Genomic DNA, 27,924 nt, shown 5'->3' with positions numbered 1-27,924 from the left:
AAGCCCTGCCCCATGCAGTGTTCAATGCGGATACCACAATAACCCGCTGCATAACTGGGGCCAACATGATGAGCTCCCCTCCTTCCTAAATGAGGAAACTGAGGCTCTCCTGCAGTCCCACAAGGCTTGCAAAGGGGAGGGAGAACGGAAATGCAGCCTTGCTGAGTCCTGGGCCATTCAGCCGCAGCCACAGGGCATCACGCCAATGGCGGACTCTGGGAAGCAGGACATGGACCTCTGCCTTTCACTGTTGTTTGGTCTCTGTTTTCTCAGCCTCCCCAGGAGTGGCCCCATCAGCCAGAGGGTCACTCGTGCCGATCTTCACCTGGCTTTCCAGGTGAGTGAGACGTTGTTTCACTTTCATCTGGGTGGCGTTGTACTCGGCCAGGAGCCGTGCAAACCTGGTCTGCAGGGTATCTAGGGAGGACTCCAGGTGCTCTACCTTCTCCTCAATATCCTTGGGGTCTGCCCCAGCCCTGGCCACGTCCTCATCAATCAGGTTGTCCTTCATCAGGATCTGCCGTCCCTTCTCCTCCAGGGCCTTCTTGGCCTCTGGGTATTCGGTGAGAGCCTCCATCAGATCATCCTTGGAAAGGCAGAACAGGTCCGAGTAGCCGATGCTCCTGATATTGGCTGTCCTGCGGTTCCCTGACTTGCTCCCCTTGATGTTCAAGATGCTGATCTCCCCAAAGTAACTCCCATCACTAAGGACCACGAACTGGGTGATCCCGTCATCAGCCACCACAGCCAGCTTGCCCTCCTTGATGATGTACATCTCCCTCCCAATGTCCCCCTTCTTACAGATGTAATCCCCTGGGCTGAACACTGCAGGCCGCAGCTTGAGCACGAGTTCTACCAGCAGCCCTGCCTCACAGTCTTGGAAGATGCGGACCTTCTTCAGAGTGTCCAGGTGCACGTTGATGGCAATCTCAGCCTTCAGTTTGTCTGGGAGACTCTTGAGCACCTCCTTCTCATCCACTGTCTTCTTGTTGGCCCACAGGTAGTCAAACCACCGGATCACCCGAGTCTCCAAGTCCTTGGTCACCTTGCGGAATTGCATATACTGCTTGATAGAGTCAATCTTGGCCTGGAATTCAGCCCGTGAAGCATTCATGTTCGAGATCATGGAGCCCACATTGCCAACAATGGTGGCAAAAATCAAGACGCCCACCAGGAAGTCTATGACAACAAACAGATACTCCTCGTCTTTCACAGGGGGTGGGGTCTCCCCGATGGTGGTCAGGGTCAAGGTGGACCAATAGAGACTGTAGATGTACTTCCTGGAGAGGCGTCCATACTCTGGGTTTGAGATGTTTGGATAGACCCAGGAATCTGTCCCAAAACCAATGAACTTGGAAATAGCAAAGTAGATGCAGGCATTCCAATGGATGATGACAAGGATGTACAAGACCAAGTTCCCGATCCTGAACAAATTGGGGTAGTTGGTCCTCGTCTCTGTGCGGTCGAAGAACTCAAAGAGCCGGGCAAACTTCAGGAGGCGGTTGAACCTCAGTTCTGGATAGTTTATGCCCAACTTAAAATAAGCCAGGTCTGTGGGGACCAGGGATAATATGTCCAGTTTGAAGTGCACAGTCTTTGTGTAATGCTTCCACAGTCTCGGGGCATCCTTGACCATCAAGCCTTGTTCAAGGAAGCCTGAGGAAAAAGATGGAGGTCACTTGGGCATTAAAGTGGCTGCCTTTTGTGTGTGTGTGTGTGTGAGACCATGGCCCGCAGAAAAATATTTTGCACTGTAACTAAAGAAGACATAGTTATACATACATGACAGAAACAATTTCAAAAGCCACATTTACCTCTTACTATGAAAATGCACTCTGATATTTTCTCATCTAGGATGTTCCAACCTGTCTTATTCAATTAAAAATGTAGATTAATTGGGTAAATGTGAATGGGGACTGCTGTTTGAAGATACCAAGGAATGATTATTAAATTTTTAAAAGATAAACGGATGTGTTAAATATATATATTTACATTTGTTTACATAATCTCTACACCCAATGTGGGGCTTAAACCCACGACTCCAAGGTCAAGAGCCTCACGTTCTTCTGAGTGAGCCAGCCAGGAGACCCTGGACATTATATTTTTAAAATGCATCCTTTAAAGTTAGAAATACATATTAAAGTGGTCGCTGTCTGAGATTGGCTTTAAACTACTCCAACCAAGAAAAGGGCATGGATAGGGAGAGATGAAACATTAGCAAAATGTTGGTAACTGCTGAAGCTGGGTGAAGGTACATGGGGATTTGTAATACTACTGTCTCTGACTTTATATTTGTTTGAAAATATTAATGATAAAAATTGTGGAAGCACATGGCCCTTCAAACTGCCTTCACCAGCCACCAATGGGGCATGACCTCCCTTTTAAAAACATTGCCTATGGGGACGCCTGGGTGGCTCAGTTGGTTAAGCAGCTGCCTTCAGTTCAGGTCATGATCCCAGCGTCCTGGGATCAAGTCCCACATCAGGCTCCTTGCTTGGCAGGGAGCCTGCTTCTCCCTCTGCCTCTGCCTGCCACTCTGTCTGCCTGTGCTCACTCTCGCTCCTCTCTCTCTGACAAATAAATAAATAAAATCTTTAAAAAAAAAATTGCCTATGGAAGCAGTAACTCTCCTTTGGGGCTGCACCTTACTGTCATCCCAATGGCTCTGAAAACCTTTGCAGCATTCAGACTGGTCTGGTTTGGAGCTGAGCTGGGCGTGGAAGACTCAGGAGGTGTTATTACTGCTAAACTCGGTCAAGTAACCTGAGACTTTCAGTCTTCTTTTTCTTCTCTTTTCTTTTCTTTCAAACATGCACAAAAGTAGAGATATGAAGAATGTCTTTTAGATTTTGGTAAGCATCAGACTCATACTGAGGGTTCTGTGAAACCCAGAGTCCGGGCTGTCCCCACCATTGGTTCCATAGGTCTGGGGTCTACTTCTAACAAGGTCTGGGTGATGCTGCTGCTGATCCAGGGCCACAATTTGAGGGCTAGACAGAGGCCGGACTACCCCTTTTGTGAAAAGCAAACATCAAGTTTGTGATCACGTGGTAGGGACACCCTGCCTCCCAGGCCCCAATTCCCTGTTTCATTCTTTAGTTACCTTTGTGTTTATTGAGTGCCTAGATCATTCCACAGCACTCCCATGCCATGGGGCTCCTCCCTATTTCCTTAATAACATTCTCTCTCAATTCTGAAGACTTTTTCCTCTTTTGAGTATGACCCATGGCCACTTGGTTTCTGTCTAAACTGCCTTCCCCACAAGGCTTCCTGCTAAATCTTAGATTGCCAGCGATAGCACCCAAGCACAGAAAGGGGTGGGATCCCTGTCTAAGTGGGGGTATCTTCTCCGACTGAAGCTTGGTTGAAACAGGGATAGCTGGCTCCATGAGTCAGGCCCCCCAGTGGAGTTCTCATGTCTCAGTAGGCTTATGTCACCACAAAGTGGCAGAACACCGGGACTGACTAAGTTACTCATGCAGCCTTCAAGCTGCATACCTGAGGTCTTCTTCCTCTTCTTCTTCTTCTTTTTCTTCTTCTTCTTCTTCTTTTTTTTTCTTAAAGACTTATTTATTTGTTTAAGAGAGGGAGAGCACGCACAAGCAGGGGGAGCGGCAGGCAGAGCAAGGAGCCTGATGCAGAACTCGATCCCAGGACCCTGAGACCACACCACGACCTGAGCCGAAATCAAGAGTCAGATGCTTAACCGTCTGGGCTGCCCAAGCGCTCCAGAGGTCTTCTAAATTATGATGCTGGGCCCTGAGTGGGAGCAGGGCGTGCTGGTCTGGCCCTGCCGGGTAGTGACTGCAGACTTTGGGCCAGTCACTCAGCATCTCTGGGCCTCAGCTTCTGAAGATGGAGATAATCATGCCTGTGCTTCCTATCTCATGCAGATCTCGTGAGAAACCGAGAGGTGCTGGAAATGCTTTCTACACCGGGAAGCCACATGGAGGCTTGCTGCTGTGATGTGGTGCTTTACAGCGACAGCTATGGCATGGTTTTCAGCTCAAAAAGCTTGAAAGTGACAAGCCAGGCCCCTGCCGGCTGATGGGACATCTTTGTGCAGATTAGAAAAAGGTGCCCCAAGGCTACATAGCTTGGAGCCTCAGACATGGGGGGTTAATTTAGCCGCCGCTTGAAACCAGAGGTGATCTGAGGGAAGTCATCATGCACCTGGGCCCTGCTTCTGATTTTATGCCTCCATACATCTAAAACCACGTCGTAACTTGTCCTGGATCCTCCAGCTGTCCGGGAAAAGGAGCTCCAAGATTGAGGGAGCTCTTCCTCCTTTTTCCGACCACACTGAACTGTCGCTGCCAGAGGGGTCCTTTGATAGATGACAGTTTGGCCTTCTTATTTCAAGAAGTGATGCAAATGAGGCCCAGAGAGACAACTTGATTTGCTCAAGGCCCCACAGGTCATTGGGACAGCAGGGACCAGAACCCCAGTATCCTGACCTCTGCTAAAAGGCCACTGTAGGGGGAACCATAAGGCAGTACCACACCCTCACTGTTGGGGCTTCCCTAGACCCGCCTGGGCTCTCATGGACATGGGGAGGTAACGCCTACCACTCTGGATCTCCTGAACCTGCAGCCAGTCCCCACGGTCCCCCTCCTGAGGCATGAGGTGGGTCCGTGGCCTAGTCCCCAGAGAAGTCCCTGGGCCTGGCCCCACTCACCTGTCCGGGCTCGCACCAGCATATCCAAGCCGTAGAGGACGTCGGACAAGTAGTCCAGGACCAGCCACAGCATCACGTGCTCGGACTGCAGCTCGTCGAAACAGGCCCTAGGCAAGCGAGGGAAGGAGTGCACGTGTCCCGGGCCAGTCCCAAGCAGGCACCAGCTCTGGGCTGAGCACGGCAGTGTTCAGCTTCGTATCAGCCCTGCCGGCAGGGTTTGTTCCCCAGCGTTACCATCCCAGGCTCTGACGAGGAGACCCAGCTCTGAGCCGCTTGCTGCCCCAAAGAGAGAGCCCTGTGGCCTCTTGACAGTGAGCTCTGGGATCCTAGGAGCGGGCAGTTCTTCCAGGCCTCACTGATGGAGTCGCTGATGGGGGCAGAGAAGGATCACCTGCCCCCTCTGGGGTCAAATGCCAACAACCTAGAGGAATTTCTCAGAAATTCACAGCTGAACAAGCCAGTAAATATGTTCTGCTTTCTAGGTCTGTATGCTTACTATTTCTCATACAGAAAGTACCCCTCAAATATGCTCTTGACCTCAAAAAAGCAGCAGCTGGTGCCTGTGTCCCCACCCTGCAGCTCGATCAGCAACCCAAGCCCCCTGCTGCCTCAGAATCGCAGCTTCTCCAGGACACCCTGCTCGCATAGGAGCAGCTCGCCCACATCCGAGCTGCCCCAAGTTCTCCCCCTTCTCACGCCCACACTTCTCCTCAGAAGAGCAGGAGATCCCCCCACCTTGCTCAGAGAATCCCGAAAGCCCCCACTTACACTCAGAGAGTAGCTTGTCTTCTCCCCAGCCCCACAGAAACAGCTGCTGTCTGTCTTGCCAATTTGCTCAGGATTGCCCCCAGAGTTCCCCTGCCTTGCCTGTACCTCCCCATCCACCTCCCAAAGAGGAGCAGCTCAACCTACATCCTTGTCCTGCATCCTCGTCCTGAACCCTGTCACTTACTCTCAGAGAGTAGTCACTCACCCCTTGTCCTGCCCTGAAGCTTACTTGGAAAAAGCTCCAAAGTCTCCTGTGTACTTCTGGAAGAGCAGTGGCTTGCCCCTCTGTCCTCCAACTGCTTGCTCAAGAACCTTGCCAAACCCCTGCCCCCTCAGAAGAGTAGCCTCCCCCCAACCTCCAGAGCACCCAAAGCCTCAGCCACTGTGGAAGGGCAGCTGCTCACCCCCACACACCTGTCTCACAGGCTTGCACAGGAAGGCTCCAAAGCCCAGCACTTAGGAAGCGTGGCTCTTGTCCCTGCATTCTTGCCCTGTGCCTTCCTCGGGCCGCACAGACTCCCACCAACCCCATCAGAGGCGAGACAAGGGATCCCTACATCTCTCTCCTACAGACTCTCTCAGAAATGCCCCAAAGGCCCTGCCTGTCCACGGAGAGCAGCGGCCTGCCCTGCATCTCTGGCCTGCAGCTTGCTCAGGGATGCTCAAAGGTCCTGTTTGGCCTCAGAAGAGTATAGCTCCCCAATATCCCCCATCCTGTTGGCTGCTCAGGAATGCCCAATCTCCACCCACTTCCCCTCAGAAGAGTAACTACTCGACCCTGCAATTTCCTCCTACAGCCGGATTAAGACTATTCCAAGGTGACAGGACCCTTGCTGTCCATAGCCAGCACAAGTCCTCACCAGTGGTTCAGAGAACTCTTGAAGATGGTCCTCTTTTAGAAGTGGGGACACACAGCTGGATGGTGGCTGTGTGGGATCTGGAAACCCAGCCCCCTGACTGGGACCCAGAGCTCTTTCTTGAGGCCTGACTGCCCTCACCTTTCCTGGCCCCTCCACCCTTCTCCCCTCCTAGTGTGGAGACCCTGCCCACTGCCTACCTGCACACCAGCAGACACCAGTTGTAGAAGACAGGCAGGGCAATGATAGTCAACCAGTTGTAGTACATGTTGCTGGAGGGATCCACCACTATGCTGTCCTTCTTGTTTCTGGAAACACCGACACACAAACAATGCAGTGTGTTGAAAGATCGCAGCACTGGACAGTCTTAGAAATCTTGTTTAGCTTACAGACCATAGGGCAACTGCAGGCTAAACTCAAGGGACACGTCCTGTCAGTATCAGGGGGTCACATGGGGGTGTCCCCGCATGGGGGGGGCAGGCTGGGAGAGGGCAGACTCTGGAAGTCCTTCCCTCCTAGCTCAGCTCCTCAGGAAGCCACAGCTGACAATAAATGACAATAAACAGCTGATGGTGATGACACTCCCATGTACCCACGGTATCACCTATGTCTTTCAGGATGTTGGGAAGCAATTACAGCATGGTAATGCTGGAACCGTTTGGGGGAGCTCTGTGGAAATGCTGATTCCTAGGGCCCACCCAGAACCCTTCCAGGGCCAGGGCTGGAGATGTGCATTTAGACATTGCCCAGAGGTTCCAAAGTAGCTCCTCTTGGGATAGCATTTGGGAGCTAAATGAATTTGTGCAGGTGATCTAAAGACTCATGTCCAAGGGCTTGGATCCTGCCTCTCCATCAAAATCAACTCACCTGGGAATCCTCAAGGTTATATGGACCAACACTGAAGGAAACAATAGTGTTGGGTGCTTTCTGTTTTTATTTTCAGGATTTTCTAAGGATTAGAGTTTATAGGTGGCCCTGGAGATTCTCCTTTTCCTTTGGGTCCATGAGCCTTGTCCCCCATCCCGTATGACCTACAAGCTGGCCCCAGATTGCAGGGCTGCTCCCATGCCCCAGGGGAGACCTCGGGATGCCTTTCTTTCTTTGCCTTGCCTCACCAGGTGCAAGATCAACAGCTCACTGACAGGGCTTTGGAATGTTCCTGATGCACATCACTGCTGGGGTTGGAGTGAAGTTTGAGAATATAGTATTTCCTAGTGTCCAGGAGTAGGCCTCCGCTTACCCCGACTGTACAGACAGACGAACAGAATGTAGGGTGGTAGTGCACAGGGGCAGGCTCACAGGGACAGCCCCTGATTGCTTACCCAAGGCTGCGGACAGTCCTCTCCACCTATAATCCCCCTCTGGGCGCTCAGAGCTGGGGCAGGACTCTCCCTGCAGAGTTTCTTTCACACCATCTCAGGAAGCCCAAGCCCCACCTGGGACCAACTCTGCTCCCGCAGCGCTAAGCAGCCCCTCTCCAGGGCCGACACCAGGGCCTGGAGACCTGGTTCTCAGACTCCCAGGACCCGGGTGGGAGGTGGGAGGGGCCCAGGCCTGATCTCTGCACCCCCTCGCTGGAGGCAGGTCTTCTCAGTACTTACTCCTCTGGTTTTGTGGAGTTTTTCTCTTTCTCTTCCTTTTTCTCCTTCTCCTCCTTTTTCGCCTTGTCACTGGATGATACAGGGGGATATTGAGCAATGTTCATAGGCCAAGGACACTACTACCACAGTGGAGAGGGTGGGCAACAGTCACAAGGAGGAGAGGGTGTGGTGTAGGAAATGGATACTTCTGGCTCACGGGGATGAAACGAGGTTACTGATTTTATCGCTATTTCTATTCCTGAGGTTGGAGGTAAACCAACCCATTAAAGCATACAATGTACACGTTAAAGTATGCATAGAGTTCTAGGCTAATGGTCTACAGGTTCTGACCGACTTTCATGAGTCCCTAGGAAGTCACAAAGAGCTTGAGACCAGAGACATTTTGAGGTAACAGGAAAGGAACCCACATCCACACACGGTGGGCGGAAAAGTCCCCCAGAGTTTCAAAGTCACATGTAAGGTTCTTCGTCCTGAAGGGAGGCGTATGGCTTGTTCGCTGTTCTCAAAACCCACCTGTGTATCAAATGAAAGCCTGGTCCTTGATGAGGAAGCCAGGGAGGAAAAGGGAAGCAAAATACGCACAGGCAGTGGCAAATCTTAGAGTCGCCTGAGGCAAAGGCCACCATGTTCCGACACCTATCCAGATGGTGGCAGATGGTGAGGCACCTGTCCACATCTGCAGCGAGGTCCTGTGAGGGCAGGTGTCTCCCGAACACATGGCTTTACTCTGCTTCCTCTCCTTTATGGCATATCTTTATGCCTTAGCGCTGTTAAAAAGGTTGTCCGTTCATAGTCACACCAGGTCTGGAAGGCAGGCATTACTGCCCAGGGAACCATTGAAGAAACCAAGCGGAAAGGTAAAAGAACCTGTCCGCCTCTGGGGAACCCACCAGAATCACCCACAGACCCTTCGGATCCCCCTATTCCACATCCTGGAGGAAGGCCCAGGGTTGAGAAATAAGCACTCACTGAAAAAGCCCAATACACTTTACACAGGGGATAATCAAAGGGAATAATCAAAGACGCGTGCAAACACGCGCACGGGAAGATAGCCCACCACTGTTTCTAACAGTGAGCAGCACAAGCCATCTAACCCTACAACAGGAGGAGATTCGTCCACAGTGGAACTCTACGAGGCCCCTCAAAATGATGTTATGGAAGAGTATTGGCGACACGGAAAAACCTTTCTAATATTTTGCCAAGTTAAAAGCAGACTGTGAAAACAGCACAGAATAATAGCTGTGGGAGCTTTCTATTACTGCCAGAACAAACTCACTGGTTATTGGCTTAAAACAATCCACACTTCAGATGTGTAGGCCGGAAGTCTGGTCTGGGTCTCCCTGTCCTGAAATTGCGGGGTTGGCAGGGCTGTGATCCTTTCTGAGGATTCTAGGAGAGACTCTGTTTCCCGCTTATTTGGATTGTTGGTGGAATTTAATTTCCTTGCTGTAATTTGATCCTCTTTTTCCTGCTGGCTGTAAGCCAAGGGCATCCTCAGTGTTTAGAGGCTCTTGCGACCTGGCGCCCTTCTTCTGTGTTCAAAGCCAGCAACAGCAGGTGGAGACCTTCTCGAGATGCCCATCTCTCTGGTTCTCTGCAGCTGGGAAGCTTCTCTACTTTTAAGGATGTTTTTTTATTAGACCGGACCCACCTTGATAATCCAGCATAAGCTCAGGCTCCTGAAATGTAATTACATCTGCAAAGTCCGTGTTACTGTGTGAGGTAACATAGTCACAGGAGGTGAGGATTAAGTTCTGCACTTTTGGGGGAGCCATTATGCCCCCTACCACAGTCTGTTCCTCAGCCCCCAAAGATATATATCCACCCCATGGGCTAAATGAATTCACCCTCATTCCAAGACACCCCCCCAACAAGTTTCACCCCATGGTAGTATCAACTCAGAGTCCAAAAGTCTTCTCAGCTGAAAAGTGCCAAATCTTATCATCTAAACCAGAGTCTCACGACTCTGGATGTGAGCCCTTCTCCTTGTGAACCTGCGAGACTAAAACAAACCATCTGCTCCAAAGATACCGTGGGAGGGCAGGTATAGGATATCAGTTCTAGATACTCCAGTTCAAAAAGGGAGAAGACCAGAGGACGAGAGAGTTACTGGTCCCAAGTGATAAAATCCAATGGGGCACCGCCATTCTGTCTCAAGGCCTGAGAATAATCCTCTATGGTTTTCAAGCCTCTACCCTCTGGGCTCAAGGCTCTGCCCTCCGAGCAATCCTTTCTTCCTCCTGAAAGGGAGCACCTGTCTATTGTAGCTGAATATTCTAATCAACCTGTTTCCTGCATCTAGAATTTAGGGGTCCCACAGTCTGCCTCCATTTCTGCCCCTTCTGGTCTAAGCTGGCGGTGTTTTCCGCTGGTAGGAAATCTTCCAGAACATTTCAGGTAATGTTTATCAGAGGGATTCACTGGACTAGACAAGTGGCTCATCCACAGATCTGTCGGAGAGATCCCTTCTCTATTTTTGGCTTCTGTGGGCGTGCAGGCAGAGGGGAGCTGTGAGTCACACCCTTAATCTCTTCAGAGAATCCTTTTTTCACTACTCAGTACTTTTGATCTTTCTGAGGTAATAGCAAAAGGCTGCTCAGCCACACCCTCAACTTTTTCTCAAAGCACAATTTCCTGACAGTTTTTAAAATTTGGTATCTTTAGTATTTGAGTAGGCTGCGAATTTCCAAAATCATGAAGTTCCATTTCCTTCTTGTTTACAATTCTTCCCTCAGTGTATCTCTTCCCTTTTGGGTTTTACCATAAGCAGCAAGAAGTCACCAGGCTGGACCTTCAACACCCTTGGTTGGAAATACCCTCAGCTAAACATTCAAGCTCATTGCCTGTAATTTCTGCATTCCACCTTCCTGCAGGTGTGGGACATAATTGCACTACGCTTCCTGCCACCATAAAGCAAGAGTCCCCTTTCTCCTGTTTCCAAAAACCTGATCATTTTTTTGCAAGTCCTCACCAGCAGTGTCCTTAAAGTCTTGGGTCCCTCCTAATAGTCCATTTATAACCATCCAAACAACAAGGTGCTTGGGCAATTTAGGTTTTCTCTGTAATGCTCCTCATTTCTTCCAAGCCCTCACTGGTAGTCTTTAATATCCATATTTCTACCACCAACTTATTCGAAGCAATTTAGACTTTTTTTTTTTTTTAGTTATGCTCCTCAGGATTCTTCTGGAGCCTGCTCAGAAGCCACCCCCACATTGTTCAGTATTTGCTTCAGCGGTAGCCCCATCCTGGTCATCAAAAGCTGCCTTACTAGTTTTCTATCGCTGCCATAACAGATTACCACGAACATAGAGGCTTAAAACAACCCACATGTGTTATCTTATAATTCTGTAGATCAGAAGTCTGGTGTAAGTCTGACTGGACAAAATTCAAGGGGCGGGCAAGTTGCGCTTCTTTTTGGAGGCCCTGGGGCAGAATCTGTTTCCTGCGCACCAGGGTTGTTGGCAGTGTTCCGTTTCTTAAAGCTGTAGGACCAAAGTCCCTGTGTTCTTGCTGCTGAAAGCGGAGGGCTGGCCAGCTTTGTGAGGCTGCTGTATGCCTTGCCTTGTGTCCCCCTTTCTCCTTCTTCAAAGCCAGCAGTTACCTTCTCACATTGAAAATCCTCTTCCTTCTCCTTCCATCTCATCTTGTGGACCCACTCTTTCCCCCTTTCCGCTTTTTAGGACTCCTGTGATTACACTGGGCCCACTTGATAATCCAGGATAATCTCCAAGGTCTTCAAATTTAATCACACTTGCAAAGTCCACTTTGCCATATAAAGTAATCTCTCCACAGGTTCCAGAGATTAGGATGTAGCCATCTTTAGAGAGGTGGTGGTGAAATTGTTCTGCCTACCTTGCTACTCAGTATTTATTGGGCACTTACTATGTACTAGGCACTGTCCTAAGCACTGCAAATGGATTCACATATTTAGTCTTCACAACTCTGTAAGTAAGACATTAATACAAACCCTAATTTACAAGTCAGGAAACTGATGCACAGAGAGGTCAGGTAACTTGCCCAAGGTCACAAAGCTCTTTGTGGCTGAATTGGGATACAAATGAGCTTAACTGGCATATATGTACATTGATAATATTATATTAGAGAGATGATATATATTGATCACAATATGTATCTATATATGTAATTATGTATAATTCTAATAAAAATTATATATTCTGTATAATAATTATAGAATATACAAGTATATACATTACATATTTTATATAACATATTCTTTATTCCTATCTATCTATCTATCTGTTCAGTAAATATAGAAAACTTGGAGGGATATTTCCCAACATGTTAAGAGGGGCCATCTCTGATAATGGGATTCCACTACTAAAATGAAGTATATTTTTGGAGGGTGTACGCTCATGGGTGTTTTTCTGTGTTTTCCAAGTTTTTGAAAGTGAGTACATGGATAAATTGAACAAAAATTAAAAAATTATTAACTTGGGTGGCTCAGTAGGTTAAGCCGCTGCCTTCAGCTCAGGTCATGATCTCGGGGTCCTGGGATCGAGTCCCGCATCGGGCTCTCTGCTCAGCAGGGAGCCTGCTTCCCTCTCTCTCTCTCTGCCTGCCTCTCCATCTACTTGTGACTTCTCTCTGTCAAATAAATAAATAAAATCTTAAAAAAAAATTATTAACTTGTTAGAAGAGTTAAGGACGGTCACTGACGTCTTAATGCCAAGAAACCAGCAGAGGGCGCTGCCCACAAGCTTATCAGGCAGCTCAGCTCTGCCGGAGTTTACCACCAGGTGAGAATGAGAAGGCTGGAGGTTATAGGACTTGGCTTTTCCCCTGCTTATCAACCTGCTGTGGGCCTATGAAAGACCCAGCGCCATCCAACCACATCCCTGAACCCACCCAGCACTGCCCTATACAGAGCCGCAAAACAACGCCAGTTTGGGCTAGGAGCCGTTTGCTCCAGGAGAGAGAAAAATGATTCAGGACCCATGGGGCTAAGTGAAAATGCTAGAAACATGGTGGAAGAATGGGGAAGGATGTCCATAGGAATTATTTCCATAACTCTGTGCCCAGATGGTCCCATTTTGGGACAGTCCCCAATTTTGTCCTTTAGTCCTCCGCCTGCTGTGTGGATCCAGGATTCGCACCCAACTCCAAAGATTTATAAGAGCCTGATTCAGCCAACACTATCTCCCTCCATCCTCGCCTACATCCCAGCCCCAGAACAGAGAAGGCTAGAGAACCGCAGGACCTCTGTCGGTGGTTGCCAGAGCCCTGGGCCTTTCTCCAACTGCAGGACCCAACACTGGGGATTCCAGGGTGTTTAATATCAAGTTTGGCTTTAGATCAAGCACATATCAAATAGCTGCTGTTTCGCAGATTAAATAATTTCATTTATCTTGTATTTGATTCTCTGGATTGGATATCTACATTTATGCAAACAAAATGCATTTAGGTTTCATGGAGGGAAATGGGAAAAACTTCTATCCAAGGAACAAAGGGAAATAAGAAAAAAGCCTTGACACATTTCTCTTTCAAATGGAAGTCAGGAAATCCAGATTTCTTGCTGATATTGATGGTTTCCCCCGCTAAACTCCAAATGAGACTTCCTCCAGTGCCTATCCCCATGGTACTCCAGGAAGAAGGCTGGAGAATGGTGCACACACACACACTCACACGCTAACATGAAGGTATGATCACACACACGCACACACCCTCCCCGGATTCCTGAGGGGCACTTGCCAGAATCACACCTCAAACTGATCTGCCAAATCAGCATCTGGTGAGAAAAAGTAATTACAGCAGGTCAGCATTTCAAGAGGCTATCCTCTGGAACTATTTACATTTCCTTTTCCCACTGTCCTGATCACACCCTCCAAATCGGCCCAGATTAGCCTTAGGACAAGAGCATTTTACTGGGGCACCCTGGAACTTGAGGTTGGAGAATGGAAAACACATTCTCATCATGAAGGAGGATATCCACAGCTCTGTAAAGGAATTCAGAGACTGTACCCTCAAATCTGTAGCGAGAGAGGATGTCAAGGCTTAAAACATTTATGCAATTCAACCCCTCCTCATTATAGATAGGAAAAGTAAGGAAAGGATAGAACATGACTTGCTCCAAGAAGTCATACGGACCAGGTCCCTTCCCCATTTGTCCACAGGATGAAAGGAACAGGGTTCTAGTCTAGTGGTGTTCTGGGAGGGTGGGAAGTGGACGCATTTAAGCAGGGGGGCAGAGCTGGGGCACCTACTGGGAGGAAGGCGGCCGGTGGGACCAGGGAAGGCGAGGGGCTCTGCTGGGGAGCAGAGGTACTCACTCCTCTGAGTTGTTGCAGGTGTTGGTGTTGTTTCTGGCCAGGGGCCAGCCACTGCAGGGAAGTAAAGAGAATGCAGCATGGGAATCTGAGCTCAGCGCCAACCGCTGGGGGCCATCCGCCCCGGGTGGTTATTCCAGTACCTGCATCCCCAGTCCCTTGGTTCTTTCCACACAGCTTGAAGCACCCGGAACAAAAATTTTTGGTGACTGGTTGGCTCTAGTAAAGCCTTATGGGAAGAAAGGATGAACTTTTGGCTGAACTGAGTCTTCTGAATAAGTGAGAGTTGCTTTGTGAGTCCCACCCAAACCTGGCCTCGCCGTCCCCTCAGTTTCATTCAGTACAACCCCATGCCAGGCAGTGTACCAGGAGCCACCGGAGACCCAGACATGAATCTGAGGGGCATCTGCCCTGGTGAGGTGAGGAGGGCTGAGGTGAGGAGGGCTGAGCGCCTTCAGAATGCACAGGCAGCAGCAACCTGCTCACTCATCTGCGCGGGCGGGGCGCTCAGAAGGCGTCCGCCCTGCACCTTGAAAACGCAGTCACAGCCTCTGCTTCCGACTTGCAGAGCAAAAAATAGACCGTGGGCGGAACTGTCCCAGTTTTGAGTCTATCCTGCCCTGGGCCCTTGTCCGCACATTAATCTTAACACTTCCGGGCCTGCCAGTCCTGATCTACATGAGAAATGGGTAGAGAGTAGAGGCGGGTTTTGCACCCAGCTGCACTTTTATTTAAGGCTGAGTCACACAGTCCTTCCTGGTGGTCTCTAGGAAAAGGCATTATCTCTTAGAGCTCAATTGCTCACACACACGTTTGTGACACGGCTAGTTTAAGAAAGCCAGCGTGGCCTCACAGCCGCCTGTCTGTCGTCCCTGTAGACCATTCACCGAGGACGGCCAGGACCAACGTCGTGGCCGGTGATACTCCTGCCTGGCTGTCAGGGAGCCTCTTCTCTTCTGTGATACTGAACATAGAGCCAAATGCCTTTCTGGTACTTTTGCTCACCCCTGCTCAATTCTTCCGCCCTCTCACCGTTCAGGATGTGGCTCTAACTGCTTGTTTGGGGAGAGGTTCTGATCATCAGAAAGTCTCCCAAAGAATTTTGCAACCCATGTGAAATTGGAAAAGAAAGTGTAGCTCCCTGCAGTGCAGTGGCCCGTGTTCACCACATCTCTGTGTCTGGGGGTCTCTTAAGGCCAAACCAACAGAATAACCAAGACCAGTGTTTGCATACTTTCTGCTTTGCCAATGGGATTTGCCTGGAAAATCCAAAGTCTTCCTCCCCCTAGGAAGCCTCCCTGATTGATCAGCCGTCATTCCGCACCATCGCAGGTACCTACCTACTCTGAATCCTTGGATGAGTGACCAGACATCTGAGGCACAGTTGGGACCTGGCTCTGAGAGGGTCCTAGCCCAACCCTTTGCTCATCTGGTAACATTGGGAAAGGGACAAAGAGGCCAATGTTCATCTTCATTAGGCTAAGCTTGTCGAGAAGACAATTTGATCAAGTTAGCAAAGGAAGTCTTTGCTTGCCCACCAGGAACTGAACCAGTCTGCCTAGCTCGGTAGCAAACCTCTCTCCCCTCCTCCTCCTTTGCTTTCTTTTCTTCCTTATCTGCCATCCCTCCTTTCTTTCTGGTTCAGCAGCCAAGAGCACGTAGGCCTTACTGTCACGGAGCTCCCTCTCGGTCTAGGATGCCTGGCCCTGGGTACCTGGGATGGCCTGGCACACCTCCCCACCAGCACCCAGGCCCTCCACCATCTCTTCCCAAGCCCAGAAAGCCAAGGGTTTGTGGTCCAAACCCAGGTGAAAACATGAGCCCGAGAATGCCAGGCCTTTGTATCTCAGCCAGCAATTTTCATGCCCTTCCTGGTAGGGAGACTGAAGGTGGCTGTCCTACAGTGGTTGCTAGCAAGAAATTTCCTTGAACTCTCACATTTCCTCTTCAATGTGCTTGTATATTTTGCAATCTAGTGCATAATCTATAATAAACCTATGACACAAGCATACGAACATGGAAGAAAAATAGAAGCACCAGAAAGATCCATCTTGCTTCCTCTGAGGCTGCATGACCTTCCCTCCCCAGGGACCCTGGGATGCCTGTTTGAGCTGCTCACACCTGAGCCTTCTTCAGCTCATTTGACACAAAAACACGCAGGATTTGCTCTAGTAATTATATAGGGACCATCTGTTCTGCTACAGCCGTGCTTGTTTTCACCTTTGCACCTTATAAATCTTGGCATTACCTAGAGAATTCAGCCAAAAGACCTTCCTAGGCCCCTTTTTCAGAAAGGAGATTCTGAGCAAGAGGCTTCCTGTCTGAGAGGCTCCAAGGTGGTCAGCCTCCATCTCCATATCTTACCTCTTCTCTCCTCTTCTCCACTTGCCCAGAGCATCCTAAAGAGACCTTCTGCTGCTCAGTGTCCCTGGATTCAACCTGTGGTGGCCCAGTGGTCTCCCTGCTGACCACAGGCTGGGGAGACTTCCCAAGAACAAGAGAGGAAGGGAGGAAGCAGCTGTGTGGGGGGGGTGTGGGGGTGGGGGGTGAAGTCAGAACCTGCAGATTTCTCTCAAATATCAGTACCAACCACAGCCCCCAGTCAGGCGGTGGGCCATGCACAAAGTTGCTCAGAGCCTTTGCTCTGCAGACCCTTCTCCTACCAAAAGCAAACTCTCTCCCTATGCCCCACCCTACCCCTACCTACACTCCCCACCCCCTGGTTCTTATCCTGATCTGAGATACGGACGCCTCCTCTTGAACATTCTGACCAACCTGCAAGACTTTCCTCCCAGAAGACTATGTAAACCTAAGCATAGAATTGTGGGTACCATTTAGGTACTCCCAAGATTTATGGATTGAAGTCCTTGGCTTTTAGTAAGGTGGGTCAGAGTGCAATCTAGAATGAGGGTCCTTTGATGGAGAGAGGTGGAGGGGCGCAGCATCCCCAGATGCGTTTGAGAGCACAGACTCCAGGGCGCGCTGGAGTGCAGGATCAAATGACACTGAGGATTCTGGTGAGAGGGTTTCCTCTCCTGCAGTCCTTCTTGGACTCAGGGCTGTGACTGTTAGAGCATGCAGGACTACCCCACCCCAGACACCATCTTCAAGGTCCAGGTCATGAGGCTGGTGCTCCAGGCCCCCCACATAGTGGATGTAGCGGCAGGAGCAAAGCGGTGCTTTCTGCACCCCCCTGTGTAGTGCCGGTGGCTCATCCCTTTGGTTCCTTACCCTCTCCCTCTGTCTGGTGGCTCCTGGCTGCCCGTATTTGACTGGGCATTGCTTTCTTGGCTGGACACCTCCTTTAGCTCAGCTCCGCGGAAATGCTCCAGGAATGAGTCCGTTCTCTGGGCCTCGTGGTGTACGTGTCTGGTGGCCCATGCTCGCAATGAGATGATCAGGCGAGACATCCTGGAAGGACATGGACAGGCAGCCAGTGCAGAGAGGAAGGAGATGGAAAGCCCCTCTTTTCCTGGCCTAGGGTGGAAGCAGGGATGACTGGCAGGACATGGGTCCTGGGGGCCCTGTTCTCAGGTGTGCATCTCCACTCTCCTGGGGACTTAGTCCCTTCTCCTCCATCACCTGCTGTCTGGAACAGAGCTAAAGGGGCATTGTCTTCATTATAACTTTGTCCTTTTAACACTTGGGCTCTGCCAAGACAGGATCCTTCAAATGGGGCATCAGAAGCCTTTCTGCTTATCATTTCTTTTGTAGAGCTCTTTGTTATGACTGGTAAGCATAGGAATAGAAAAGACTCCAATCTGCAAATGGTGATAAAATTCAGAACAAGGTTTCAAGGAACAAATGTTCACCTCCAATTTAGATTCTTTCCCTAACCCTTGTCTTATTTGTTATACAGACTCTTGTTCCCTCCCCAGGCTTGTGCATAGGTTTCTTTGCAAGTTGCCTTGACCTGTCTCCTAGAGCCAGGCCCTGCCGGACCACAAGCACCTGAGACCAGTCAGCCCATGTCCCCAGAGCCCATCTTAGCTTCAGCTTTCCATGAGAAGCTCTCCCTCAGCCCTGCCTGTTGTCTCCCCTGTCTCTTCCAAAGGGGAATGAGAAGAGAGCCTGACCTCTGTTTCTTGGTATCTGGTTGCCCTGACTTGGCACCAATGGGTGCACCCGTGTTCTCAATCAAATGAGTTCTGAGCAACCTAGAACGAGGTCATGAGCTGTTGCATGCCTTCACCCTAATCACACACTTGGGAACTCTGCCTAGGAGAATGAGTTAGAGCAAGAAGACAGTCCATACCCAGAGATGTTGACAGCTGCTGCTGCAGACAGACGTGGAGATACCTGTCCAGCCCAGCCCAGCCTCACTGCTCTGGACACTCCTCCCGCCCCCATCCTCCCTCTGCTGAGGGGCTGGAATCAAGATCATTCTCCCCACTCCAGTTTCAGCCGACAGGTGCAGGAATGGACAAGACACCCACAGAAAGTCACTCAATCCTCTGAACTAAAAACCACTCCAAGTTGGGGTTGGGTGTTTGAGCTCAGGATTGTATAGAAAAAGCCATTTTCAGCCTATGCCTGCTGATGTGTGAACAGAGAAAGCCAGAAACAGAGGAGACATGCAGGAAAAAAAAAAAAAATCACAAAGATCATGACACTCCAGGAGAAAATGAAAGGGAAAGGACAGGTGCCACACCCCCGCCCCCAACTCCCCTCTCATGAGCCCCCATTGGCTCCCCTTCCATGAGGTGGTTGGTCTGAGCTTACACCAGCCTCCTGCCTCTGCCCTCCCTCAGGCCTTTCAATATCAACTGGTGTGAAGGTGTCCTTGCAGTCAGTGAGCCTTCAGACAGCATTTCATTAGTAAGACGAAAACACCAGAAATTGTGGAAATGCCCAGCCACAAGGGGCTAGTGAAAGAAACGTTCCTCCACAATTAAATATATGAAGAATAACTAGAGGAATTAATTTTTGCAATAATCTTAAGCAAAAACTGTAGAACACATGACTATGTAAAACTACAGCATTGGTTAAAAAAAAATTGGTGGAAAGAAATAATCCCCACGTTTGTGGAGCACCTGTTGTGAGTGAGCACTTGGCTCTGATGCAGGCCTCACGTTGTTTGATGCATGAGATCAGTTGTCCAGATGAGATCTGGAAAGGTAGGATGACTTCTTCGAGGTGGCGCAGCTCTCGAAGCCCGAGTGCAGATGTCATCGGCTCAGAGCCGGGACCATCTTTCTAATCCTTTCACAAGGACGTGAGCCAGAAGTCTAGACAGGCACCCAAGAGGGCCGGCCAGAGGGTCTCTCAGACAGTGGCCCCCAGGGCCATCTGCGCACCACTGAGGTCCACGAGGGCTCTCCTGCAGCTGGCTGGTCTAGTTTCTCAATTCTTCTCAGAACCCCTCCTGGTTGGCTTTTTTCTAAATTCTTCCAGACTTGAGCAAGTACCTCAATATCACTTTATATGAAAGCAATTTCAGACAGCAGCAGTTTTTCTTACATTTTTCTCAGCTCAGAACGCTTGACCTGAGAGGATATTCCTCAGGGGTAGACTTCTGACTGCTCTTCTGTCCCTTTTTCTTCTCCAAATCTTCAGCTCCACCTCCACCACCGCCCCCCACCTCCAGACCCCACTTCTTCCTGAAACTCATCTACATTCTTCCTGCCTCAGTCTCCCTCTTCCCCAGGTGAGCGCTGAGCCTGGTCAGTTACCTGGCGGGCCCCTGGCTGGCGTAGGAGCTTCGCCTAGACTCCGCCAGTCCTCTGGTCTCCATGGCGATCTCCTGCTGCAGTTCTGACGAAGTCTCCTCGCTCGGCAAGTGGACCCTACGAAATCAAATATGCAGCAGGCTAAATTGATTTCAAGCTCATCCCCTCCTGGACACACTCAGGGATGAGCTGGCCAGATGTCCTGCTTAATGAGGAAAGCCACTGGCCCCGGTCTTCACTCTGTCAGTCCATGCTCCAGCAGGATCCAGCAGATCCCAGCTTTTAGGATAGATGTGGCCTTTCCTTTACAGAAAGCCTGACCCCAGAAGGCAGCTTGTCCAGCCACAGCCCGTGGACTTAAGGGGGCAGGACGGCAGCACATGATCCTCATCCGTGCGCCGGGTGGGTGTGTCCCAGGGCCGGGGCCCGCCATCGGGAGCCACAGCAGCTGTCTCTACACAGTGATTCCAGAGCAAGAATCCTGAAATCCTATCTGCTAAGGCCAGACTGTGTATGTCACAATACTCCCTGGGCATGCATGTACTTAGTGCTCAGCCGGCAGCCTTCCCAGGAGTGCTTTCGGTATTTGGTTAAGAGGGGTGTCCTGGAATATTGAATGGAAATGGCATGGGCCTCCATGCACATTTGTAACAGTGCTTTTGCATGAAGATACATTTCCACTGTGCCCTTTTGTCAAACCCTAACCTCTGTCCCCTGCAGTGGGGGACTGTGCAAGTGACCTCACCTGCCCAATTTGGGGCAAAAAGCGTGAGCACAAATAGGACACGAGCCCACAGCAGAGCCCCGGTGTTTGTTGAACTGCCCAGAATAAGACCAATGTGTTTGGGCATATTTTCCTTTCGTTCCCTGTCTTTTAAAATCTCCTAGGGCTGAAAATTTGATCAGCTTGATTAAAAGCCATCCAGGCATTGGCCCCTAGGGATTTACACTTCATTCTATGAGTCTTGGAGAGCCCAGGCAGAACAAATTAATTCCATCACGTGACCTATTCCAACCTAATCAGCCTTCTTAACAAGGTGGCAACACAGTTGACGAAGTAAGCAATAATTAATGTCAGGAAGAAGCTCTCTATTTCTCCTTGGTGAGGAATTAGAAGGCAGAGTCCTGAATCCCAGCCTCCAATCTGCTGACTCCTCTTTCTACAATACCCCCACCATCTCCAGCTGCAGGGCGCTCCCTTCTGTCCCGTGGCCCAGCCTGGCCATCTTTGTAGCGTGTTCTTCCCTCCCTCAGCTTCCTCAGACCAAGGCTACGTGTGTGTGTGTGTGTGTGTGTGTGTGTGTGTGCTGGAACCACACAGAGGCAGGCTACTTCATCTTCTCCACGGCTACCTTCATGGAGATGGGACATGAAGGGACAGCTCTCACACCTGTGCCACATCTGTTTTTGCAGGCTGGAACCTCCCGCTCACCCAGCCATGCCTCATCAGGTTCAAGGCTCTTCCCAGTCATGGTCATGCTCCTGTGAGCAGGTTCCTGCATTCCTGCCTTCCTGGGCATGGAGACAAAGCCCATTGTGCTGTTACTGGACCCCAAGCCAGAGGTCATTGCAGGTTTGTGAGTTTGTGTGCTTTTGGTGTCCCCATGGGCAACTACCATCAGCCAAAACCCAAAGTCCCATAATATGGGCTGCTGCTAAGCCAGAAGGTCCTATCTTGTGCATGTACAATTGACTTGTTGGAAGTAAGTTCTGGACAGTTCCATTGATCTGAGCCACTCGATATTTTGGGACCCTTGGGCTCCGTGTAGCCTTTCCTCCCAACTCATCTCACTCACATGCAATACACAAACCATAGGCCACTTACTGACTGTTTACTGTATGCCAGACACATAGATCTTACCATTTAATCCACATAACCACCCAATAAGAGAGAAAACTGAGGTTCCGAGAGGTTAGGTTAAATAACTTCCCCAAGATCATATGGTCAAGTAGCAAAGCCCAGGTTTGAATGTCATTCCATCCTATGTTAAAGCCTGCTTTCATCCACTCTTATGAAGCTACTCTCTGTATTTTCACATATGACACCGATTAAAGCAGGACTGAGCCCTGTGGCATACCACTAGAGGCATGGCTCTCGTCCACCAGGTTATACAATGAGGCATGGCTCTTTATTTTCAAAACTATCTAATTGAATTTTCTCTCCCTATCCCTAAAAGACCACTCATATTTTTTTGTCCTTGTGTGTGTGTGTGTGTGTGTGTGTGTGCGTGCTGGAACCACACAGAGGCAGGCTACTTCATCTGGCAGGGGAAACCCTGCCAGAGGTCTTGCTCTAGTTAGGAAGCTCTGATCCCCTTGCCCTTCTAATAATCTGCATACTACAAAGGTGAAATGCACATTCCAAGGCACCCGGGGCAGTCCCTGGAGGAGGGAGAGTGGGACGAGTGAGTGAGTCCATATCTCTAGTCCCTCCCTAGCTGCTGCCACATGGTGGGGTTAGGTGTACAGCAACCGACAGCTTGGGCTGCAGCTCTGTCCCTGTATGTGTGCCTGGAAAATCCGGAGGCAATCCCAAGGGTGAAGGTGTTCTGTCCCCACCAGCAGCTCCTCAGAGAGCTCTGGGCACCAAGGAGTCGGCCCAGCATTTCTGCCCAGCCTGCTTTCTGTTAATTACGTGAGGGTACATCCTGAAAACAGATTTATTTGCATTAGTAGCAAAGGAATCAATGACATCAGAGCTGATGAGGATGTGAGGAGGGCAAAACCCACCCCAGATTCCAAACCAGGCCTGTTCTTGGCAGCAGTGAGGGCTCCCATGTTGGGGCTGGATCTAGGACACTTGCTTGAAGGGTGGTGGCAGAGTGGGGAGCTGGCAGGCCTATTAGCTAGGTGTTCTCTGGGCAGCTCACTTACCCTCGTTTCGTAGTCTTCAAAAAGGAACTAAATGAAAAATTGGTGATTTTGTATCGACTTAAGTATTGTTCAAACAGCAAGTCCAGAAAAGGCACATTTCACCATGAAGAGTAGGGAAAGCCTTCTAGGAAGTAAGTTCAAGGGACCCAAAGGGGTCTTTTCTTCTTGACATGTCTCCCCACTTGTTTTTTGATGCTTGAAATTCTCTGATGTCTTATGGCTCCTGAGTCTCCACCCTCGTTCAATGCATGGGGTTATTTAAATAGTCAACCCACTTAGTTATTCCTCAGAGAAACTGATTTTACCAAGCAAATGGAAGAGGAGATGGGAAGAGAGAAGAGCCAGATGTCTGAGGTGACACTTTGAGTCCCTGAGGACACACAGGTACTGAGAAAAAGGCAACCAATGGATGAATGGGGATCCAGAACCTCCCAGAGATATACAGAAGCAGGAGAAGCCGGGGGCCAGGCCCCATCCTGCCAGAGCTGGCGGAAGGGTCTCGGGCAAGGGACTTGATGGGGCCTTGTCCCAGGACAATCCAGAAGCTACCCTCCCATTTGTGGATGTCGACTGTAGGCAGCAATGACAGCGATGATGACTTCGCAGGAAGGATCTCTGGGAAGTTGGCGATTAGTGAGAACAAGAGCAGCCAGCAAAACACAATGATGGGACTGTTTTGAAAGAGAAGGTAATTTTCAACTTGTGATGTTCATCTTCTAAGTTTTCGTACAAAGAGGAACGTCCTGTCTGTGAGGTAAATGTTTCCCTTGTCACTGGGAGAAGATGGGGATGCTCATCAGAGCTACAGCATGTTATCAGCTTTTGTACTTGGTGGAGCACCTGGTGAAGATGATACTTTGTTTTTCTTTTCCTCCTCTCCAGCCCTGAGGAACTGCAATGACCCACATGCACTGCCATTGGCCACTTGTGACCAGGGAATTGAAGTGAGTGCATTTTTGTCTTTGGTCCTGGGGAAGCAGCCTGAAAATGGTGTTCTTTGGTGATAATTGCTTTGGGCTCTGCTCAGAGAGCAGCACAAAAAAGGCTTCTCTTCGGTAGGACACAAACCCCTATGCCCCAAAGCTCGTCTAAAATAGCTACACCAGGAGATAGATTTGAGATTTGAGGTACCCTTGGTCCTCATGGTAATTCTCTGTTGCAGATTCTGAAGTCTTTCCCTACTGCATTATCTTTTCAAATATGCCAGACTTCTCTTAAATAATCAAGTCAACTAAACAGATCTAAATAGAAAAGGAAAATTCAAGACATTTTTATTTCTGGTATTTTCAGTGTTTTGACTTTGTTGTTCAAATGAAACGTTTTCATCCTTCCTTATGGTTTGTCACTAGGAAAGTGATCCTAATAATTAAAAAAAAAAAAAAAAGAAAGAAACAGAAACCTGGCTCTCCAGTTTGGTGAAAGATTTGGGGACAAGGATGTTTCAGGGAATGGGGACATAATAGCTCCTCCCTCCTGGGGGCATTGGGCAAAGGGTCACAGTGACACACAGGTTCCCAGCACAGTTTCTTGATATCACTGAGAACAGAGAATGATTAGTATTTAAGGAAAAACACAATTACATCTCCCAAAAGCTTTCTAAAAGGATTTGATTTTTTAAAATTATTTTTTAAAAGTTTATTTCTTTAAGTAATCTCTACACCCAACCTGGGGCTCGAACTCATGACCCTGAGGTCAAGAATCATGCGTTCTACCAACTGAGCCCTCCAGGTGCTCCTAAAACAGTTTGAATTTTAAAGCAAGGATCTATGGTTTGTTCAAATACCATTTCCTCCCCTAAAATAGTGATTTGAAACTTTAATATTTTTACGTTTACATGCCAGAGTCCCTCTTCAAATGACTCTTACAGGGAAAACTAGTCTGTATTTAGACATGATAGGCTGTGCTGGGAAGCAGAGGAGGGGCCTGGACCCAGCCTCTGGCCCAAGGCTGTTCCACCCTCCAGCCTGAGCACACATGCTCAATCCTTGGTAACGCCAAGGAACCCATTCTAGAAACTTCCATCTGTTAACTCAGTCCTGCCTCCATGAGATAAAGCAAACATCTGCCTCATGAAGGAAGCGTTATTTTTCTCTCTCCTTTTAAAATCTCCATACTGTCTCCATGCGATTCTGTATTAATCTGTCAACAAGCTTTTACCACAGGAGTGGTTGGGCAAGGCCCCAAGTGAGCCTCAGTGAGACCAGACTAGTGGTTAGCCTGAGGAAGCATGACTTGGTCACAGGCAGGAAATGGCCAGATCCAGATGTCAGGACAGCTGGAGCTGTCTGAGGTCAGAGGAGAAGATGGCTTCCAGCTTGGAATACCAGGGAAGGCCCACAGGAGGGGGACTCATTTCCAAGACTGACAGCACTGACTGAACATTTTTTACACAGGAGGGACTGTGCTGAGAGCACTGACCTGTTCTAACCTCACTACAGCCCTGAGAGGTCAGTACTAGTCCAGTAAGCAGGTGAGGAAAGTGCAGTCTGGAGAAGGTGTACCACTTTTCAGAGCTGCTCAGTTGCAGAGCCAATATTCAAACTCAGCCAGCCTGACCCTGAGCCTGTTAAGTCATCACACTGGTCACAGAATGGGAGATAGGAGGGAGAATGAAGGACTTTTCCCCCATCCATGAAGAGGGTAAATAGCATTTTTGAAGGACATCAATTCAGAGCTCCTGACTGTGTGGCTGACCCAGCCTGAGTGTGCACAAACCCAGCATGAGCCCCCAGAGGCCCATCGCTGGGGTCCATGTGGCTTAAATCGAGCTAGCAATTTATTTTGCGAAGGCTCATCTTCCAGGACACACATTGAGCTCTCCTGAACAGCCCATGCCTCCAGCTGGGCTTGTAGGCCACTGGCTGAGGCAGAGCCAGGACAAATCAGGCAGAGGTGGACCATGGCAGTGTCTGGTCAAGCAGGTATTCTGGGCAGGAGCCCCAGCCTGTTAACTGGGCCTGCTTATTCTTGAGTATCTAACCATAAAAAGCCAGATGAAGACCCTGTTGTTCTCAGCCCCAGGGAGCCTAGAAGGTCCATGAGATGATCTGATGATGTCCCCCACAAGACAAAGGGAGCAATGGGGGAGAGGTCCATTCTGCTTCAAATTCTTCTTGACCTTAACGGTTTCTGTCCTTCTTCCATTGGGCCCAAGGTCCCAGGAACCCAGTGCTGCCCAAGGAGCTTCACTTTACTGCTGTGCCCCATGCTTGGACCTGTTCTCCCCTCCACACCAGTCATCTTTGAACACCCAGCCCCAAGAGGTTAATTAGCACAGATGTGAAAAAGAAGCTATTCATGCATACCAAAGTTTTAATAGCAGATATCTGTCCTAAGAGTGTTCTTTTTTTTCTTTTAAATTAGGGGCAATGACTTAACCTAAAGGAGTAAGTCTCCAGTGGTGAGACACTGGTATTGACAGTATGCCAGTTAGGAAGGAGAAATTTGAGCAGAATGAGAACTTTTTTTTAAATTAAATTTTATTTTTTTTAATTTCTTTTCAGTGTAACAGTATTCATTGTTTTTGCACCACACCCAGTGCTCCATGCAATGCGTGCGCTCCTTAATACCCACCACCTGGCTCCCCCAATCTCCCACCCTCTGCCCCTTCAAAACACTCAGGTTGTTTTTCAGAGTCCATAGTCTCTCATGGTTCACCTCCCCTTTCAGTTTCCCTCAACTCCCTTCTCCTCTCCATCTCCCCATGTCTTCCATGTTATTTGTTATGCTCCACAAATAAGTGAAACCATATGATAATTGACTCTCTCTGCTTGACTTATTTCATTCAGCATAATCTCTTCCAGTGCCATCCATGCTGCTACAAAAGTTGGGTATTCATCCTTTCTGATGGAGGCATAATACTCCATAGTGTATATGGACCACATCTTCCTTATCCAGAATGAGAACTTCTGATGGCTCTGAGTCATATAAAAAAATCCCTGGGGCTCCAACGCTATGCTAAATTGCTAGGAGGCAATTAGTAGCTGTTGGGATGCTCTGAGACATTCCTCCCTTTGCCGGAATCCCCAAAGGTGGGGTTCTAGGACTACATGAATTCGTAGTGACAGGGACTCAATCTCTTTGGAAATTATTATCCATCACTCATGAGCAGAGTTACTAAGGAGTAGGACCAAGAATCTACACAGAAAAAACCAAATGTGCATCTGCAAGAAGTGATATACATTAGTAACAGAGGAGAAACGGTGGAGGAAGGCCCAGCACCAAGGATGTGAATACTGATGGGCTGTCTTTGCAGTTTATGGTCATTGGATAATATGTAGTTCTCATGGGAGGGAGAAGTTTTCAGTGTTATATATATAGGACAACAATAACACAAATTTTGGAAATAAAGTTTCTCATGGTTCAATTCAATCAACTCATTGAGAATTTAAGAAACATAAAAATGTAAGTCCATTTGCACCAAATAGGTACACTCCCACTTCCTCACCCTTGTGCCAGGAGCTTGGAAAAGATGCTGCTCCATTTTGCAGTTGAAGAAACTGAGGAATGGAGAAATTAAGTGGGTTTTCCCCAGTCTACTAGTAAGCCACGAAGAGGGCTAGAAGTAGAACTCAAGGCCAAGATTTCCTTATGGCTGCCTCTGTGGGGATGTCATTGATGGGGCTAATGGCTTTACTGGTAAGGCACAGCCCACTCCCTGCAGACCATGAGCATAGCATGAATACTGCCCTTCCACTGAAGGCGAGGGACAGGGCATCTGATTCATACTCATCCCTAGTGCCCAGGACAATGACTGGTGCACAGAGTCCAATAAATGTCTGAAGTATATATGGGAAAGTATGCCAGTTTGGAGAATTTTTATAATAAAAGTTAATTTGCTCCATTTGAATCTTCAGTTTGTTACCTTTTAGAAGTTACATAATCTTTTGAGCCTCATTTTCTACCTCTCTAAAATGAGAATAAAAACACTTCAATGGGTTGTGAGGCTTAGGTGAGATGAAGTAAGTGAAGTCAGAAGGAGCACTGTGAATAGCCCGCACCCTTCAACCTGCTGTTTGCTACAGGCTAAGGCATTCTTTACCCCACAGTCTAGATCAGCTATGGGAACAACTCATTTTGTGGGCATGCAATGGAAAGCCCATCTTACCTGCTGAAGCCATTTTCAACATGGTTGAGATCTCTGTCTGTGGTCCTTACCGCAGGGTGGGAGAATTGGGTGTTAATCTTGGCCAT

General features: G+C 49.0%; 1 protein-coding gene across 3 annotated transcripts; it reads right to left on the bottom strand.

Moving 5' to 3' along the window:
• Positions 1 to 244: 244 nt before the first annotated feature.
• On the bottom strand, positions 245 to 27,924 carry CNGA3 (cyclic nucleotide gated channel subunit alpha 3). 3 transcript variants are annotated; one of them, XM_044262441.1, is made up of 8 exons: positions 27,839 to 27,924; positions 19,861 to 19,974; positions 17,420 to 17,599; positions 14,192 to 14,242; positions 7,905 to 7,973; positions 6,504 to 6,611; positions 4,679 to 4,785; positions 245 to 1,656 (listed from the first exon to the last, which is right to left on the bottom strand). In XM_044262441.1, the coding sequence occupies exons 1-8, from the start codon at positions 27,922 to 27,924 to the stop codon at positions 245 to 247; spliced, it is 2,127 nt and encodes a 708-aa protein (XP_044118376.1). The 3 variants fall into 3 exon arrangements, with proteins under 3 accessions (XP_044118376.1, XP_044118377.1, XP_044118378.1); XM_044262442.1 differs by lacking the exons at positions 7,905 to 7,973; positions 14,192 to 14,242 and adding an exon at positions 15,173 to 15,188 and having other exon boundaries at positions 6,504 to 6,604; XM_044262443.1 differs by lacking the exons at positions 7,905 to 7,973; positions 14,192 to 14,242.

The sequence above is a fragment of the Neovison vison genome, chromosome 8, assembly GCF_020171115.1.
Source record: "Neovison vison isolate M4711 chromosome 8, ASM_NN_V1, whole genome shotgun sequence".
Classification (NCBI taxonomy): Eukaryota; Metazoa; Chordata; class Mammalia; order Carnivora; family Mustelidae; genus Neogale; species Neogale vison.
The sequence above is the reverse complement of the archived record's forward strand: the minus strand, read 5'-3'. Positions and strand labels throughout refer to the sequence as shown.